The sequence below is a fragment of the Delphinapterus leucas genome, chromosome 1 (assembly GCF_059928025.1).
Source record: "Delphinapterus leucas isolate spDelLeu-1000000601 "Yukka" chromosome 1, BTC_Dleu_Yukka2, whole genome shotgun sequence".
Classification (NCBI taxonomy): Eukaryota; Metazoa; Chordata; class Mammalia; order Artiodactyla; family Monodontidae; genus Delphinapterus; species Delphinapterus leucas.
The window spans coordinates 88,708,363-88,725,183 of NC_143129.1; the positions used below are offsets into that span (position 1 = coordinate 88,708,363).

At 45.9% G+C, this 16,821-nt stretch overlaps 1 protein-coding gene across 2 annotated transcripts in view; it reads left to right on the top strand.

Moving 5' to 3' along the window:
* The first annotated feature begins 1,480 nt into the window (after positions 1–1,480).
* CASQ2 (calsequestrin 2) overlaps positions 1,481–16,821 on the top strand; it is a 61,811-nt gene continuing 46,470 nt past the window's right edge. For both annotated transcript variants that reach the window (XM_022583831.3, XM_089917330.1), the window contains exon 1: positions 1,481–1,735. In XM_022583831.3, the coding sequence (XP_022439539.1) occupies positions 1,502–1,735 (234 nt within the window). In that variant the 5' untranslated portion in view covers positions 1,481–1,501. The remainder of the gene's footprint in view (positions 1,736–16,821) is intronic.

Here is a 16,821-nt window from a genome sequence, read left to right on the forward strand (position 1 = left end):
CAGGCTCCAAGGCAGAGCAGAACCCTCACTCAGGCAGTTGATAACGCAATCTCTGACAGGGTGCTGAGCTCCCTGAAGCTCAGTTAGCTCCCCTGTGCAATGAGCCCTAATCACGTCTGCCCCAGTTGCCTGCTGGATTCAAGAAGGCAGAGAGAAAAGGGTTCACAAACCATTACTATTAGAAACTGAGAAGTAATTATTACAATAACCTACGTTCCACCATCTCCAGGAAGAATGAAGTAACTATAATAGCTGCCGTGTTTGGGTAACTGTTTTGTACCATGCCTTCCCATCTCTGTGTTCCAAGCCTTACAATATAGTCGTAATTATCCCCATTTTACATGGTGGGCGTGGTGGTGGGGGGGAGAGATTGAGAATCAGAGAGGGTGAGTGACCTTCCAAAGTCTATTCAGCCATTAAGAGGCAGAGCACGGCTTCGAACTCGGATCTGTCCGGCTCCTGGACTCTCTACAGCAGTCTGTCTCTAATGAAGAGGAAAAGGGCAAAAATGATACATTGGGGGTTAATGTTAAAAAAGAAAGATGACGGGGATGATAGCGAAAAGCCTAAGAGGGCTTCTGAGGAAGACTGTTGAACTTTTATTTTATTTAATTTTATAATAGGGCAGGATCTCCTGGTGTCAGCAGCGTTCAGCGGTGAGCCGGGGCAGAAGGAGAGGAACTGTGACCCCGGGTGGGCTGGGCTCCTGGGAAGCTCCACGCTTTCTGTGGAGAAAAGGTGACCCTACATTCCTCGCCCAGTGACCGGCAGAGCCACGGGGATACGGCGCAGTGGCCAGCCAGGGAAAAGGCAGGTGCAGAACGTCAAGTCCACCTGGGGGTCCGGCTGGTCCCCAGGTCAGCAGTGAGTAGGTAGGGGATGAGCAGCCTGCCAGGAAGGGACAGACTGAAGTAGTTCCCTGGGGTAATAGACCGATTCAACAGCGTCTGAGTGGCCCTGTGCACATCCAAGTGCCACGTCTCTGTCCTCTCCTTTTCTCCTCCTCCCTCTTGAGTGAACTTCTCTCCTCTGACCTTCCCGCCCTCCCTATTTCATGTGCACACGTTCCCCCCGTCTCCCTCCCACCTCCTCCTCCACCGGCCTGACAAACTGTATCAGCGAATCCCTCAACAGTGCCATATCTAACTTTTTAATTCATTGCATGATTTATTTTTAGCCTGAAACAACTGCATCCTAAAAATGGAGTTCCTGATGAGACAGGGGCTGGGCAGAGCTATGCGAGGTATCTGGGGCTGGGCCGCCTAGCCTGGCTCTGGTTCTACACATGCATGGGTGTGAGCCTCTGCACGCTTCGTCCCAAGCCCACAATTACAGTCAGCAGCCGGAGAAGGTGAAGAGGGGGTTCTCGGGCCCAGGAAGGGCCAAGGAGAGAGACGAGATCGGCCTCTCTGCTCCCCACTGCTCCCAGCAAGTCCTCTAAGGCACCAGTCTCTTTCCTACACACCGTGTCTCTGGGAAAGAAAAACAAAACTTCGCCCAGATGAAGAGAACCCACCTGTTTGTGGTGGCGGTCTACCTGCTGTCCTCCTGCAGGGCAGAGGAGGGGCTGAACTTCCCCACCTATGACGGCAAGGACCGCGTGGTCAGTCTAACCGAGAAGAACTTCAAGCAGGTTTTGAAGAAATACGACTTGCTCTGCCTCTACTACCATGAGCCCGTGTCTTCAGATAAAGTCGCGCAGAAACAGTTCCAAATGAAAGAAATCGTGCTGGAGGTGAGTGGGGGGCCCCCAGACCACATGGCCCAAGGGAGCGGGAGGTGGCCAGTGGTCGGCATGGGAGGACCTGAGGGCTCTGAGAGTATATCCTCAAGTCTTGCCGCATTTCAGTCTCAGGCAAATCTGAAGATATTCTTGTTGCAAAGCTGGGATGTGTGAAAAACAGGGGTGGGTCCAGACTCTTAAGATGGGACAATTGAACGTGCTGCATAATAGTCTGTAAAGATGTAAAGTCTGTCATCTGATGGTCCTCTTGATTTCTCAAGGGCAATAGTTCAAGCTACTCTTTTTCTCAGAGAATGTTAAAGCTATTGTTAAAAAGCCTGACTGAAATGAAATTCAGGGTTATTTGCAGGTTTCATTCGGCGTGCTAATTTCCTACTCTTTGTTCCCTTAAGTCTCCCCATGATCCTGATGAAGCAGGAGTCATTTGACCTTGCCTGTCCTCGTGGGTCAGATGGGGAATATCACTAAGCGATGAGGCTCTCCTGTGACTCGGTTTTAGTCAACATCGCACAGTGTAGATGTGGGAAGATTTGAGCTGCGCGTTCATTAATGGGAATATTTCTCTTTCTCAGAAAGTTCTTGGTGTGAGTTCAGGGAAGATGCTGAAGTCAGTTCTTATTTCATCTGCATTACATGGCCTGTCCGTAAACCTGGCGCTGGGACCCGTTCTCTAATCGAACTCCTCCCACAGTTCCTCCTGGACAGTTTCAGATCGCTTACACTCAGGAACACCTGTGAGTGCCAAGAATTCTAATAGGCACCAAGATCCCTTATCAGTCCCCAGGTCGGGCTCAGCCCAGGCACAAATCTGTGAAAAGGACAACTGGAGAACTACAGCAGTTTATTAACCGGCGCAGCCAGAAAGCTCAGCTCAATCAGATGCCTTTTTTTCTTTCTTTTTTTCCAGTGTTATTGAGACATAACTGACATACTTTATAATCAAAGACTCTGATGAACAGAATTACCATGTAAAACCCACGTGGATTTTAATTCTCAAGAAAAAGTGGCTGTAATAAAATCCAGGAAAACCACCCCAAACACATCAAAATATCTTTGATAATTAAAAAAGTATTGCAGAATCCTGTGTCTCCCGATCATCACACACGTATCTATTTTCAGAGGATTTATACACGGCAGTGTGGTCATTACAGAGAGCTCTGGTGGACAAGAAACCTCTGTGGGTTACAAGTGAGGAAAAAGCAGGGACCGTTATTAGGTCTTTGTACTACATATACGGGAAAATTACAGGCTGGAAAAAACCAGGACATACAGCACAGCTGCTGCTCAGCCCATGAAATCCTCACTCACATGATTATCTCCATCTCAAACTGCCCTACTCAATTATAGAGACGTACTTATGAAAAGTTAATTGAAGGCGTAAGGATTCTACCATATCTGCTCGTATCTGTCCACTTAGCCTAGAACGCAAAAAGAATGCCAGTGCAAGCAATGACCCCATTTCTGATTCCCTGTTATATTAACACACATGCACACACACACACACACTCTCACACAAACTCCCTCAAGAATCTGTCTCCCCCAAAGATGAATTCTGTACTCCCAAGGAAAATCCTGAGAAGGAGCTTTGCCCTGGACTCACCATCCTTCCAGGCACCTTTGATCCAAGAGTGCCCGGCAGAGACTGACAAGGAGGAAGTTGAGCACAGGAGGTAGTCTGATGCCCCACAGACTCCTAAATCACTAAGGGAAAGAGATCACAGAACTTGGAGTCAGGAGTTCCTGATTTATATTCTGGCTTTGCCTCTACTGGACGCATGACATAGGGCAGGTTACTTAATTTCTCTGAGCCTCATTTTCTTATCTATAAATCTGAAAAAAATAACTATCATACAGGCTTATGAGATGATTAAATAATAATAATCAACATTTATTGAATGCTTCCTGTGTGCAGGGATTGTATGTGGTAGCTGGTTTGATCTTTACAGTACTTCTCTGATGTAGATACAGTTACTATCCCCCTTTTACAGATGGGGAAACTGAGGCACAGAGAGGCTAAGTTGCCCAAGATCACTCTACTCGTGCGGGTGAAGGCAGTTTTAGCCCCTATACTGCGTTACTGCTGGAATCAAATGAGACAATGTACAAGGAGTTGGTGGATACCCTGTTCAGTATTATTTCAAGAGTCTTCCTTAAATAGAGTGCTCAGCCTGTGAGCCTGGGCCTGATGATGCCAGCTGTATCATCTGTATCAGCTGAGAGGCACGGAGCCCCAGAGGCGCTGCTCGTGCAAATGTCCAAACCCTGGGGGAGGTAGGGCTCCCTCCGCGCGTGTCGGGGGGAGGGAGGGGTGGGCCTTTGTTGAGATACCTGTCAGGTGCCGGCTGTTCCTCAGAATCCAGGACAAGACTGGTTCCAGGAATCCCATGACTGATACGAGGGGGTAGATGTGAGCCTCTAAATTTTTTTTGTGGTCAGAAAAGCCTATTTTGTCCTCTTAATTCCCTGGACTCCAAACCTACACTAAGGAAAATATCCTGCCCATCCCAGAGCTGTGTCTGTTTGGGATAGAAGGAAGGGAGGAGACAGTGAAATCTCAGCCCTGGGCAGACAGCACAGGAAGGGGCGGGCTCCTTCCCTCCCAATAGTTTGGGAAGGTGGCTTGCTTTCTTCTTTTTGTTTTTATGAATTTTATTTTATTTACTTTTTATACAGCTGGTTCTTATTAGTTATCTATTTTATACATATTAGTGTATATATGTCAATCCCAATCTCCCAATTCATCCCACCACCACCCACCCTGGGGAAGGTGGCTGTCCATGTTTTTTATCATAACTCACTATGACGTAATGTGTACAGACACATACACAGGTGAAACAAAAGTTTCATAGGACAACACATTATTATTTGGGGAATACTTGGATTTAAAATACTTTTGTCTTCTATTTTATTGTTATTTTCTATTCTTCTATTGTATTTCATTAAAAAAATGCTAATCCCAACCTATTAAATTGATTTCCCTCTCCGGTGATGAGTTGCCATCCTCAGGTTGAAAACCCAGGGAATTTCTAAGGGTTAGAAGGTTAGGAATTAGAAGTTCATAACTTGTCACGTAAAGGCCATCCCATTCTGATAAAAAAAATCCAAAGGTACTATGGTCAATTTTTTGTCTGCTGCTGTAAGGACTGACGTTGAAACACCCAGAAACAGTCCCATCCACAGGGTAAGGAGGTCACTGCTCGACTTGGGGCCTTGAAATGCAGATCATTTAGTCATACATCTGTCACTTACTCTAGGTTGGGCCTTGGGGTGCACGCTGTGGATACCGGGAACATGAGGCACTCAGGTGGCTCATAGCCTGATGTGGAAATTACAGTACAATACAAATGAAAAACCACAGTGCAACGGGGTCACTGTAATAGTAGGGCAACATAAGGTCCTCTGGGAGTGCAGAGGAAAGAGGAAGCACCCTGCCCTCTGGGAGAGATGTGGAAGGCATGACAAGGAAGAATTGATTTGTGAAAATGAGTAGAATTTACCAGACAAATAAGCGAGGGTCAGAGAGGGAACCCCAAGAGCTAAGGTGCTGATAACTCCCAAATCTTTTTCCACCCCACTAGCTTTTTCCTAAAATTTGGCCACGAGGGCCTCGTTCCTTTAGGTAAAATTTTTATCCCTACTTAGTCAAGCCCCTCTGGGAGAAGCCGTCTTTTAAGACATTGCTATCCATTTACACTTCCATCTGATCAAGTTTGAGTTTTGTGTTGAGAGCAGGGTTTGATAAGGGGAAGAGGAGAAAGGGAAGAATATGAGGCCATTAAAAGCTTAGGCAGAAAAAGGGCAAGTCAAATGGCACCGGGAGGCATCACACTCAAACTTTGCTTTGCGTTTGGTTGGGGTCTAATTCTGGGGGACCCCAGTGTTGGTGCATTGTACGTAGCTCTATACAGATGTTCTGTAAATGCTTGTTGAATGAATGAGTGAAGTGTTAGAGCTCAAAAGAACCTTGTGAACCATCTAGATTTTTCTGAACCTCTCACGTCATACATGCGGCCTTACAGTGTTGTGACTTACACAGCTGGTAATCCTGATTCTTGGTTGGGCATTTCATCCACAAAGTAACAACACACTAGTATAAGAATATGTTAGACTATGTGGAAAAGACAAAGCAGGCAATAAGAACTGCCACCCAGAGCTAAACATGGTTAATGTTCTGATAGAGTTCTTTCCAGTATTTTTTTCTATGCATAAAATCACGTTTTCCAATTAGGTTTACACCTTTTTTTTTTTTTTTTTTGCGGTACGCGGGCCTCTCACTGTTGTGGCCTCTCCCGTTGCGGAGCACAGGCTCCGGACGCGCAGGCTCAGCGGCCATGGCTCACGGGCCCAGCCGCTCCACGGCATGTGGGATCTTCCCAGACCGGGGCACAAACCCATGTCTCCTGCATTGGCAGGCGGACTCTCAACCACTGCGCCACCAGGGAAGCCCATATACCATTTTTATAGTTTTGTTTCCTGCTTATTTCGTTTCAGTATATTGTGAGTGTTCCTATGTCACTAAATAGCTTTAAATTCTTGACAAACATAATGTTAATGCTGGCATAGTATTCCACTGTATGATCATACATATTTTTAAGATAATTTCTGTTCTTTTTCCTTTTAATTTTTTAAAAAAATTTTATTGGAGTATAGTTGATTTACAATGTTGTGTTAGTTTCAGGTGTACAGCAAAGTGAATCAGTTATACGTATACATATATTCACTCTTTTTTAGATTCTTTTCCCATATAGGCCATTACAGAATTTCTCTCTTTTTGGACACTGACACAATTTTCAGGGTTTTAAAAACCTTTGTCTATTTATATTTTTATTGTTGTTTTAATGGATATTCTTTGATTTCTAGCTAGGCTGAATTTTTCATAAAATTATTTGCCATTTACATTTTTTCTTATTTTTCTATGTCTTTTCCCCATTTTTTCTATTGAGGTGTCAACTCAGATTATAAAGGGAGTTGCAATTTTGTATACTATTTCCTTCAGCTTTGGCCAAGTCAGCAAATGTAGTCATACCACAATGGCTGAATCCTGTTAGTACCGCAGGACTCAGAGACACAAGAGGAGGATACGGGCACTGAATTTGATTCTTCCTTGCTCCTTTGTTGCCTGCTTCCACCTTCGCCTTGAAACAGCAGTGCAAGTGCTATGCCTATCATGTTCTATAAATATTGCCAGAGAAAGTCCTCCCACATTCGACATCACTGACCTCTCTCAGGTTGAAATGCTTGAGAGGGGATGTGCTCTAACGTGGGCTTCCAAATCAGATAGACCTGGGTTTAACTCCCAAGGAAGTCTGTCTGTGTTCAGGTTCCTTACTTGTGATGTGAGATGCCGGAGATGGCGTGAGGATTCAGTGAGGCAGGATGGCAAGAGCTCAGCTTCTGGCACACAGAAGGTACTGGACAAATGCTGACTCCTTTCAGCCCTCACCCCCTTTCAGTCGGGATTTTAGATACAGCCCAGCCTAACCCGTCACTTTAGAGACTGAGGACCCCAGGCCACTCTCAGAGAGCTCAGGACTGGTGATGCGATGCCATGTTGCTTATTCACAGCCAGCCACGCCCAGAAAGGTGGAGTGACCTTCCCCGATCACAGACCCTCTCCCTCTGATCGCCAAGGCTTACGGAGCCTGTGTCTGATAGATTCCACAACATCATCAGCGTCAGTTCTTAAATTAGGCCCCTTCCACATTTTCAGTCACACTGCAGCCTCCTTGCATTTAAGAAGTTCTTCCATTCCCTTCAGGCTCCTTCTAACTCACTCTTTCTCTCCTTGGAGACATATGTTGGAGTTCTCCCCCTAGATTGGAAGCTTCCTGAAGGCAACTGAATTCAAAGCAAACTTGGTAAGGGGGGAAAGTTAAAAAAAAAAAAACAGAGATGGAATCAAGTTCCTATGGACAAGGACAAAAAAACTGCTTGTGAGCCAAAAACACAACTGAATGAATGACCTGGTCATGTGACAGAGGGTGCCTTGATGTCAGAAGGAACCCCAGCAGTATGGTGTCCACATTGTGAGTTCCTGAGCTCGCTGGAAACGGTGTCATGGTCCTGCCAAATGCCTAGGCCAGATTTGCAGAACCATTTACTTCTTCCTCTTCCCCTCCTACCGTCACACAGATCTTATCCCCCAGTCCAAGGCCCATTTCCTTTCCTCTACACCACTCCACCTCTAGGAAACCAGCATTCCAACCTGAAAAAGAAGGAAGGAAAAGGTGAAAACTTTTCCTAGTGAGCTTCATGCGTACGGAGAAATGATTTCATGGCCACTCTAGAGGGAAAGGAGAAAGGAGGCCTCAGTGTTGGAATCACTGGGCACTCTGATCACATTCATCTCCAGAGCTGAGGCTGTGCACTGTGTATGTATGTCCTATGGGAGCAACTAAACACACCAACCTGTAACCAATATACATTTACAGGATTAGGAAAAACTACAGGGGATTTTTCTCAGGCAAGTTAGTGTTTCAGAACATGAAAATACGTACTGTGAATCCTTGAATAGAAATATTCATTCGTCAAATATCTTTTGCTCTTAGTGGGACTCTCAGGAATCATAGCATGAATGAATGAGTCACTTAATAGATGGTGAACAAGCAATGCTTTCCACACTGTGAACAGTAAATATCACTTCATTTGTTTAGGGTGACTGGTCCCTGGGATTGGCAGGCAACCTGGGGTCCTGGCACAGAAATAGCCACATCACTCCGGTAGTTGACCGCCAGGTTGACCAGCTGCACCTATTGTTTCTTGGGACGTCCAAGGCTGCTTCCCCTCTGCATCCCCTCTGATGCTTCCCCAGAGGATCCCCTCTGCAGGGCCTTCTGCTCTTCCTGCTTAAGGAGGTCCCACTTCGCTCACCACAAAAAAGCCACTGCCATCCCCACACATGACCTGCCCAGGGGCTCTCTCCCGAGCCCTCTTGGATATCAAATGGCAAGATCACTGCCTAAAAATTATTGGAAATGGCCTGTCCACCAGCAGGGAGGGTTATTGTTATGACTGACTGTCCAGGGCTGGTAAGCAGGTTATTTCCCAATACTTTTTAGATGGTGATTCCAGAACAGATCATCCATTAGGCCCTACAGGGGAGGAGGCTGGTTCCTCATCTACGGCAGAACCAAGGATCTGAATCCCGTGCATTGCAGGCTTCTGGGTTCTGCTAAGTGTCCTAATGCCGCTGCTCTCAGTCTGCCAAGGCCCACAACAGACTGAGCTCCCTTCTATATTCAGGTCTCAGTTTCCTAATCAATCTATATATCAGTGAGAAATCTTTGGTGGGGTGACTGAAGCCTCTTTAGGTTCTGCCATATGCCCAGTGTCGTCGACATGACTTTTGTGCACAGCCATCCTCGTGTATCCAACTTCAGGTGAGGTTGCAGTGCTTGGGCAAAACAGACAGCTGTGGGTCAGAGTAACTGAATTTCTCTTTCATTTACTATTCGATCCTGGGCAAGTCACAAATATGCATCACATTTTATTCATCTAAAACATCAACTGTGTGCTTTCTACCTCAGTGAATTAAGAGAATTCAATGAAAACAGGTGAATAAAAATTTCTCATAAGATTATAAGAAGCTGGACAAGTGTCAGGTATTATTACTTTGTTACGTTGTCTACTACTTAGGAACTATGTAGACTGCTGAGGGCCTGAAATACAGCTGGTGCTTATCAAATGCTAATTCCCTTCACCTGTCACTTGAAATGTAGCCCCTGTTCTTGGCCAGTTGCAGTAGTTCTCAACCTTGGCTGCACGTGGGACTCACCTACAGAGTTTTAAAAAACACCTATGCCTGGGTCTTTCCCACCCCCCCCACCCCCCACCAGCACTGATTTAACTGGTCATAGGGGAAGGGATGATATCCAGGTGCTACAGTTTTTAAAACCTCCCTGGGTGATTCTAATGTGCAGCCAAGTTTGGGGACCACTTGAGGCTTGATGTTCAAAATGTGGACGGCAGACCACACCAGTGGCAATGGTATAAGCAGGGTGTTTGTTACATTTAAACAGGATCCACAGGTGATTCATAGGCATGTTAAAGTTTGCAAAGCACTATACTGGTCTGTTGGGTTGGAGAAATTTTCCAGATGACCATAATCATGTTGCACCTGCTTGACCTTTGGTCTGTTGACGCTCCTGAATGACAATGGACCTGTCAACATTCCTCTGATTTGAAAAACTGCTGAGATGTGAAGTTGGTTTGGGGGCTGCAGGGATTCAGGTCTGCTCCAGGGACTCTGCCAGGTCTCCCAGTCTTCTCCCACGGTCCCCTCACTCACACAGTCAGTGATTAATACTTTGGACCTCCTAAGAAAGGGAAGATCTGGGCCCATGGGAAGCCTCCCCCTCCTTGAGAGGTTTCCAGTGGAATTACAGGGGTTTCTAAGGCCAGATCAGAAGGTGCCTTAAAGAATCTTAGATCAGGGTCCAGGATTTACCTTCAGAAAGGGAGAAAAAGCATCTATTTGGTTGCCATGGCACACTTCCCTTTTCTGCATAAGAGATGACAAAAATCTGAGAACCCTGGGGGTATATGAATATGGGATACTAACATGTTAGCATGTTTAACAGAAAAGTACGGGGAAGCTGCTCAGAGAAAACTGGTGAGTGTTCTATAACGTGGAACTAAGTCTTGTGAACACCCAAATAGAAATATTCATTCTTTCATTTATTTGTCAAGTATTCATGCACTGCTTACTTAGAAAATGCAGATGACATGGTCCCTGGTAGCTAAGGAGTTGGTCTTCTTTTGTTGACGATGAGAACTCACTTCCTTTAGGTCTATGCTTAAGTGTCATCTCATGAAAGAAGTCATCTTGACCACCTATATAAATCACACTCTCCAAGCACCCCCTTATCCCTTCAACCTTACTTTGTTCTTCTCCATAGCCCTTGGCTGACATAGTGCATATTGTTCTACACTGCTGTAGAGTGTAAAACCCACAGAGACAAGGACTTTGTTCTCTTCATTGCTGTACTCCAGCACCTAGATCAGTGTCTGATTCACAGTGGGCTCTCAATGGTGTTTGCTGAATGAATGTTAAATGAACACATGAGGCTGGAGGGGTATGGAAATGGCACTTATTATGAACTTACCATAAAACATGTCCAATATGGGTGCTTTGCATATGTCATTCTGTTGAATTCTTACAACGTATTCTCACATTATGTACAAAGAAATGATTCCATAGAGTTGAGTAGAAATTGCCCCAAGTCACAAAGCTATAAAATGGCACAGCATGAAGCAGGATTTGAACCCACGTCTACTTGTTTCCAAACATCATGTTCCTTCCACTACACCAAGGAACTGGGATTGCTGAATTGGATCGCTTCCTGTTTGTAAGCAGTGCCAACTTACAAAAGGACAAGTGTCTCTAGTTTGAATTCTGGATTTTCACCCACACTTAAGCAGTGTTTAATTTCACAACTGGACTATGTGTTGAACTGAAGTGACTGGTGTGAGTAGAGGGAATAATGCTTAGCACCGCCTACTTGGTATTTAATAAATGTTGGGTGGGTGGGTAGAAGGATGGATGGAGAGAAAAGAAAAAAGCATGGAATTACAGATTCATTGCCTACATTGGAACTATATTTCTCCTTGATATCTTTTAAAAATTAAATCCGTTTTTAAAAAAGAATTGAGTGGAAATGTGAAAAATTAAACTGAATCTGTCAGATTCAGGGAACTGTTTGTCATCCCTGCTTAATCCTGCTGAAATATGGGTAAAACAGATTTTTTTTTAACCATGGGACTCTCAGTCCAAAATACATACACAGTATGGGCAGAAACCTCTGGGTTCTCTAAGGCTGATGCTGTCTTCAAACCTATTTAGCACTGGAAAATGTCCCAGTGGTTGCATTTCCAAACCTCAAGAGAGGAAGGCAAAATGAAGTTTTGGGAGGCAAGTGAATCCACAGATGGGATGATGTGGGAACACTGGGCAGAGAAACGCAACACACACAGGATTCAGGTATTTCTTCCAACTGTTCACTGCCCAAGGATGGGATTCTCCAAACTCGCACCTGCTGCACCCGGAAAACTCAGATGAGGTCAGGCTTATTTTGTTTTGGCTTTGGGACTAAATCCTCGCGTAGAGCCAGTGCTCTCAGAAGATGAGTGCCCAGGCTCACTCTTCAGTTGCACTTCTCCTTAGAGCCCACGTGCCACTGAACTGTTGGGTGCGTGTTTGCTCTGCACTTCTCAGTAATAAAACTAGAGCCTGGGGTGAGATGGTGAAAAGACAAGAAGTGCTATGGTAAGAGTGTGGATTGAGTTGATTACAGTTAAATGTTCTCTTCCATACACAGAATTAATACGGAAATAGAGATTTTACAAAATGGCAAATACAGTGTTGATTCAGAAGCTTTTAGACCATTGGAACCTTCTTTTCTCACTCCTCCCACCCGCAAAAGCCCTCGATAATATTCAAGCCCAAATAGGATATCTAGTCATCGTATCCTTGAGGCAGACCTCCTCCCAAAGTTATAAATTTCTAAATGGAGATATGAGAGACCCCAAAATTCACTGTGATAAAAGTATTATAAGGATAATTGTAGTGTAAAGTAGCAAAATAGAAACGAACAAAATCTGTTTCAGAATCACAAGATTTTTCTTTAAAAGCAGCAGCCCTATTGCAGTTTGAGCTTCACTGGTTGGTGTGGAGTATTTTTGCATAATTATCAGCTCAGCCTTAGCATCTAAAATGACTTGTTCCAAAGAATCTGAAAAAGGATATATATACATAATATATATATATGTTATATATATTATATATCATATACCTGTACAACTGAATCACTTTGCTGTACACCTGAAACTAATACAACACTGTAAATCAATTCTACTTCAATTTAAAAAAATAAAAATAGGATGTATTGCAAAAAAAAAAAAAAAATGACTTGTTCTATTAAAAAAGCCAGTCCCCACAAAGTGCTGCATCTGTCCAATGAAGCCTCTGAGGTTCCCTCTTCCGTAGACTGAATGTGGTTTGATCCAGATAAGCCATTTCTGTTTGGAAAGACATGCAGGAACATGGCCAGAGCACCATCTTGCCATGCAATGGGCTGGGCAGGCCAGAGCCACTTCTCAGTGCCCAGAGAGCCTGTTCCAGGAGCGCCCGCCTGCTGCCCGGTGCCCCAAGCCAGGCAGAGCTCTCCTCACCATCTGCCGTGTGCTGGGCAGGGAGGCGGGCCAGCAGATACTCCTTCACACGCTCACCTGCCTCTACCTTACACTGCCCTGGCTCCGCACCCCAAGCCATTCCTTAGCCTGGCCGCACACACCCAGCTTCCCTGTGAAGGAACTGAGAGCATTTCTTGAACCTGAAGGAAAGAGTGAATACAACCCATAAACAGCAGCCCGCACCATGGCCCAGCAATGCAAGAAGCATATACTTAGGAGGGAGACCCCGTGGGTCTGAGTCCTTACACTGTCCAGACAGTTGGCAGGTCACTGAGTTGCTCAAGGCTGAGCCCCTTCCTTTGTAAAAGAGAGACCACCAACCCCTTGTCCCAGGGTTCCTCTGAAGAGAAAAGAGGGGTGTGTGTAAAGTGAACGGCCCACGTCTGGTGCTCAGGAAAGGACTATTCTCGAACGTATTGTGTATGTGAAAGTACATTGAAAACTAACTCTCAGGTTAGTTATACGTGGCATTTGTTGTCATTAGCAGATGGTATCAAAATAAACACTAGTCAGACATTTCGTAAAGTTCAGCCAAGCAGCAGCAGGTTTCTCTTCTGCTTTTTAATGTGCGCTATTGGGGAGATGCAGCAAAGAGGCCTGTCTGCCATCATTTTACATTTAGAAGGGCTCTCCCAGCTGCAGCCTCCGTCCTTCCCTCTGATTTCTTTTTCTTTTTTTTGAGGAAGTGCACCAACCTATGGAAAGTCTCGTTAGAAAAGGGATAGTCTCTCTCTGGCTGCAGGAACGCGGTGGATAATGTGTGGGACTCTTCCCAGGAAGGGGGTTACCAAGGGGTGTTGACATTTGGGCTACCAGACTGCATTTTCACAGGCTCTCGGAAACAGAACTCTGCTGAGAAAAAATTGGAAAAGGGCATGGCCTCACCCCCATGTCAGTCAAATCCATTTTCCCCCCCAAATCCCATTGCAATAATATTTTTAGTATGAAAAACAGAAAACAAAAAAGAACCCCTGGACTCCAGGAACAGCCTCCCTCAGTCTGTCATTTTGGACATTACAAAATGCTACCCAGGGAGATCATGTTTATATGTTAGAGACAGTTGTAAGGCGGTGGTTCTCAGGGTGTGGACCCAGGACCCGCAGCATGAGCATCTCCTGAGACCTAGTCAGACATGCACACTCGTAGGTCCCATCCCAGGCCTGCCGAATTAGGAATTCTGGGTTGGACCCAGCAATCTGGGTTTTTACAAGGCTTCCCTCCAGGTAATGCTGACGCGGGCTCAGATTCAAGAACCACCGGCTTGGGTAATGAGGTTGCCCTATAGTGAATTTATAGGGAACAAACATTCATAAGCACTTGCATACATGTTACTCCTGCAAGAATTAGATCTCGCATTTTCAGATTAGAAAATTGAAATCAGGGAAGTTGTGACCTGCCCAGAGTCTCATACCTGATAAGTGGCAGAGCCAGGATTCAGGCCCAGGTCCCTCTGAGGCCCAGATGAAGGGAATGTAATGTAATGGATGAAAGCTTGGGCCCTGGAGCCAGAGTGTCAGGGTTGGAATCCCAGCTGTGTCACTTAAACGCTGTGTGGCTCTGGGCAAGTTGGTTAACCTCTCTGTGCCTCTATTTCCTCATCTCAAACTTCTACTTCATGTGGCTTTCGTGAAGATTCCATAAGATAATTCATGTAAGGTGCTGGAGCAGTATCTGGCATATAGCAAGCACTCAAGAGGCGCTATTTTTATTGTTGCTGTTATACTGCTTCTCAATGTGGTGGAGTGGAAAGAACACATAGCAATGACCTCTGGGTCTTTTCCTTGGCCTTGACCAAGGTGATAGCCCCAAAGTGCTAATAAAAACAATCAACAGCCTCCCTTTCCCTCAAGGCTCTTTTAGAAGCCTCCCAGTCCAGCCCCAAGAGGCCCCAATGTTCACTTGAATCTCATAAAATAGCTGTTCCATTCCCTTGCCTGCCTCTAGCATGGACACATCATGTGCCAACCCCCCAGCTATACATAGCCCGGGCCTCATCTGAGGGCGGTGGAAAGTGACAGATTACCGGAGCTAAACGTCAGCTCTCCGGTTTCAAGGGAGGACACAAACAGTAGTTGAATTGCTTGACGTGTGGCCAGATGGTATCAGGGACAGTGGGTGAAAAGAGCTGTTTGGCTCTTGGCTTACATGGAAAGACCAGGGTTGCAGCCAGGGTATTTTTAATGACTGGCCTGAGGGACATTCACTTGGAGCAAAGATCTGTGACATTTCCCCCCAAATTTCTCAGCCCTTGATTTTTTTTTCAGATTCTTGACCCTGCAGAAAGTAACCCCGCCTCAGCTCCCTTTAATAAGTAAACACTCCTTTGTCTCTGCTACCGCATGCCTCGCCAGCTTCCTCTGACCATGAAACAAATCAGTCTTTCTCCTCCAGGAAGACCATTCTTGGGAAGTGGTACAAATGTATCTTTCTTCCTGTCCGTCCTTGGTTTAGGGCTGAGACGTCTCACAAAGGGACTGGACTTGGAGGGACACACATAGACAGAGAGGGCATCTTGCATGTCCTGTCCTCTGAGGCCAAAGGGAACGTGTCCCCTGGCGCTGCTGTGTTAGTATCCCCTTCCCTTCGTGGCAAACTTTTTGACCAAGTGATCCACATCTGCTCTAATGTGTCCTTGCCACCCACTCGTCGGCCACACTCTCACTGCTTTGGCTTCTGTCCCAGCTCCTCGCTAAAGGTCACCCATGTCTTACTATCCTGAAAGGAGAGACCTCACAGTGGTCCCATCTCCGTGACTCCCCGCAACACTTGATCTGACCACCTGCTCGTTCTCAAGCTTCTCATGACTTTGGAGTCACGAGACTGTGTTCCTTGGTCTCCTACTTCTCCCACAGACCTCTCGGCCTCCACACAGCCTCCTTCTCTCACCTCCTACAAGGCGGCCAGTCCTGGACCCTGTGGTTTTCTCGTACACTCTCCTCACTCCTTCACCCCTCACTTGCACAGTGCCTTCAGGAGCTCTCCCCCAAGCTCCAGGTTGGCACCTCCAGCTCTTGGCTGGATTTCCATGGCCGTGAACTCATTGCATCTAAATCCAAGCTGAGAAGCTGGCTCGTGGTTCTGGCATGCCCTCCTGACATCTGTTTGCCCTTCACTCTGTTCCCTGGCTGGAGACCCTGGAATCATCTTGCCTCCTTCTCTCCTTGGTTCCCCGCAGCTTCTCCAAGGTCATGAAATAGTTACCAGGTCTGAATGATTCTCAACCTCTAACATTACCTCACAAGTTACTTCATGTGCCGCCTTAGCTGGAGACCAGTCTTCTCCCACTCAGTCTCCCAAATGGTCACCTTCGCTTCTACTCTCCTTTCTATCTGTCTGGTCTACGCCCTTAGATCAACCCTCTCCGAACTCAAATTAGCCATATTGTTCTTCTACTCAAACATCTCCCAAATCGGAACCGCTAGTCCTAATATTCCAAGTCCTATGTGCTCTTTTTCTAACATGCCTTAAATACACTAGGCCTTTCAGCTCCCCTGAGAAGCCCTCTGCTCGAGGACAGAAGCCTCTTCTCTTCCACTCACGCTGTGCATCTGCCCCTCCAAACCTTCACCTATTTATGCTGCTTTTTCATCCTTGGATGTCTTTGCTACTCTCCTCTGCCTATCCAGACGCTCCTCCTCTTTCAAGGTCTAGCTGGTCTCCCCTCTTTCTTCCATTCATTTATTTAATAAACTAATATTTTTGAGCTCTCCTCTGCTCAGGTACTGTACTGGGTGCTGGAGATAGTATATGGAGAAAAGCAGACAGGGACATGGAGCTTACAGGCTCACACGTGGATAGTTGATAGACAAATGATCGTATAAGTGAATGTGTACTTACAAACTGAGAAAGGGCTGTGAAGGGAAAGCACAGGGCACTGTGGACAAGTG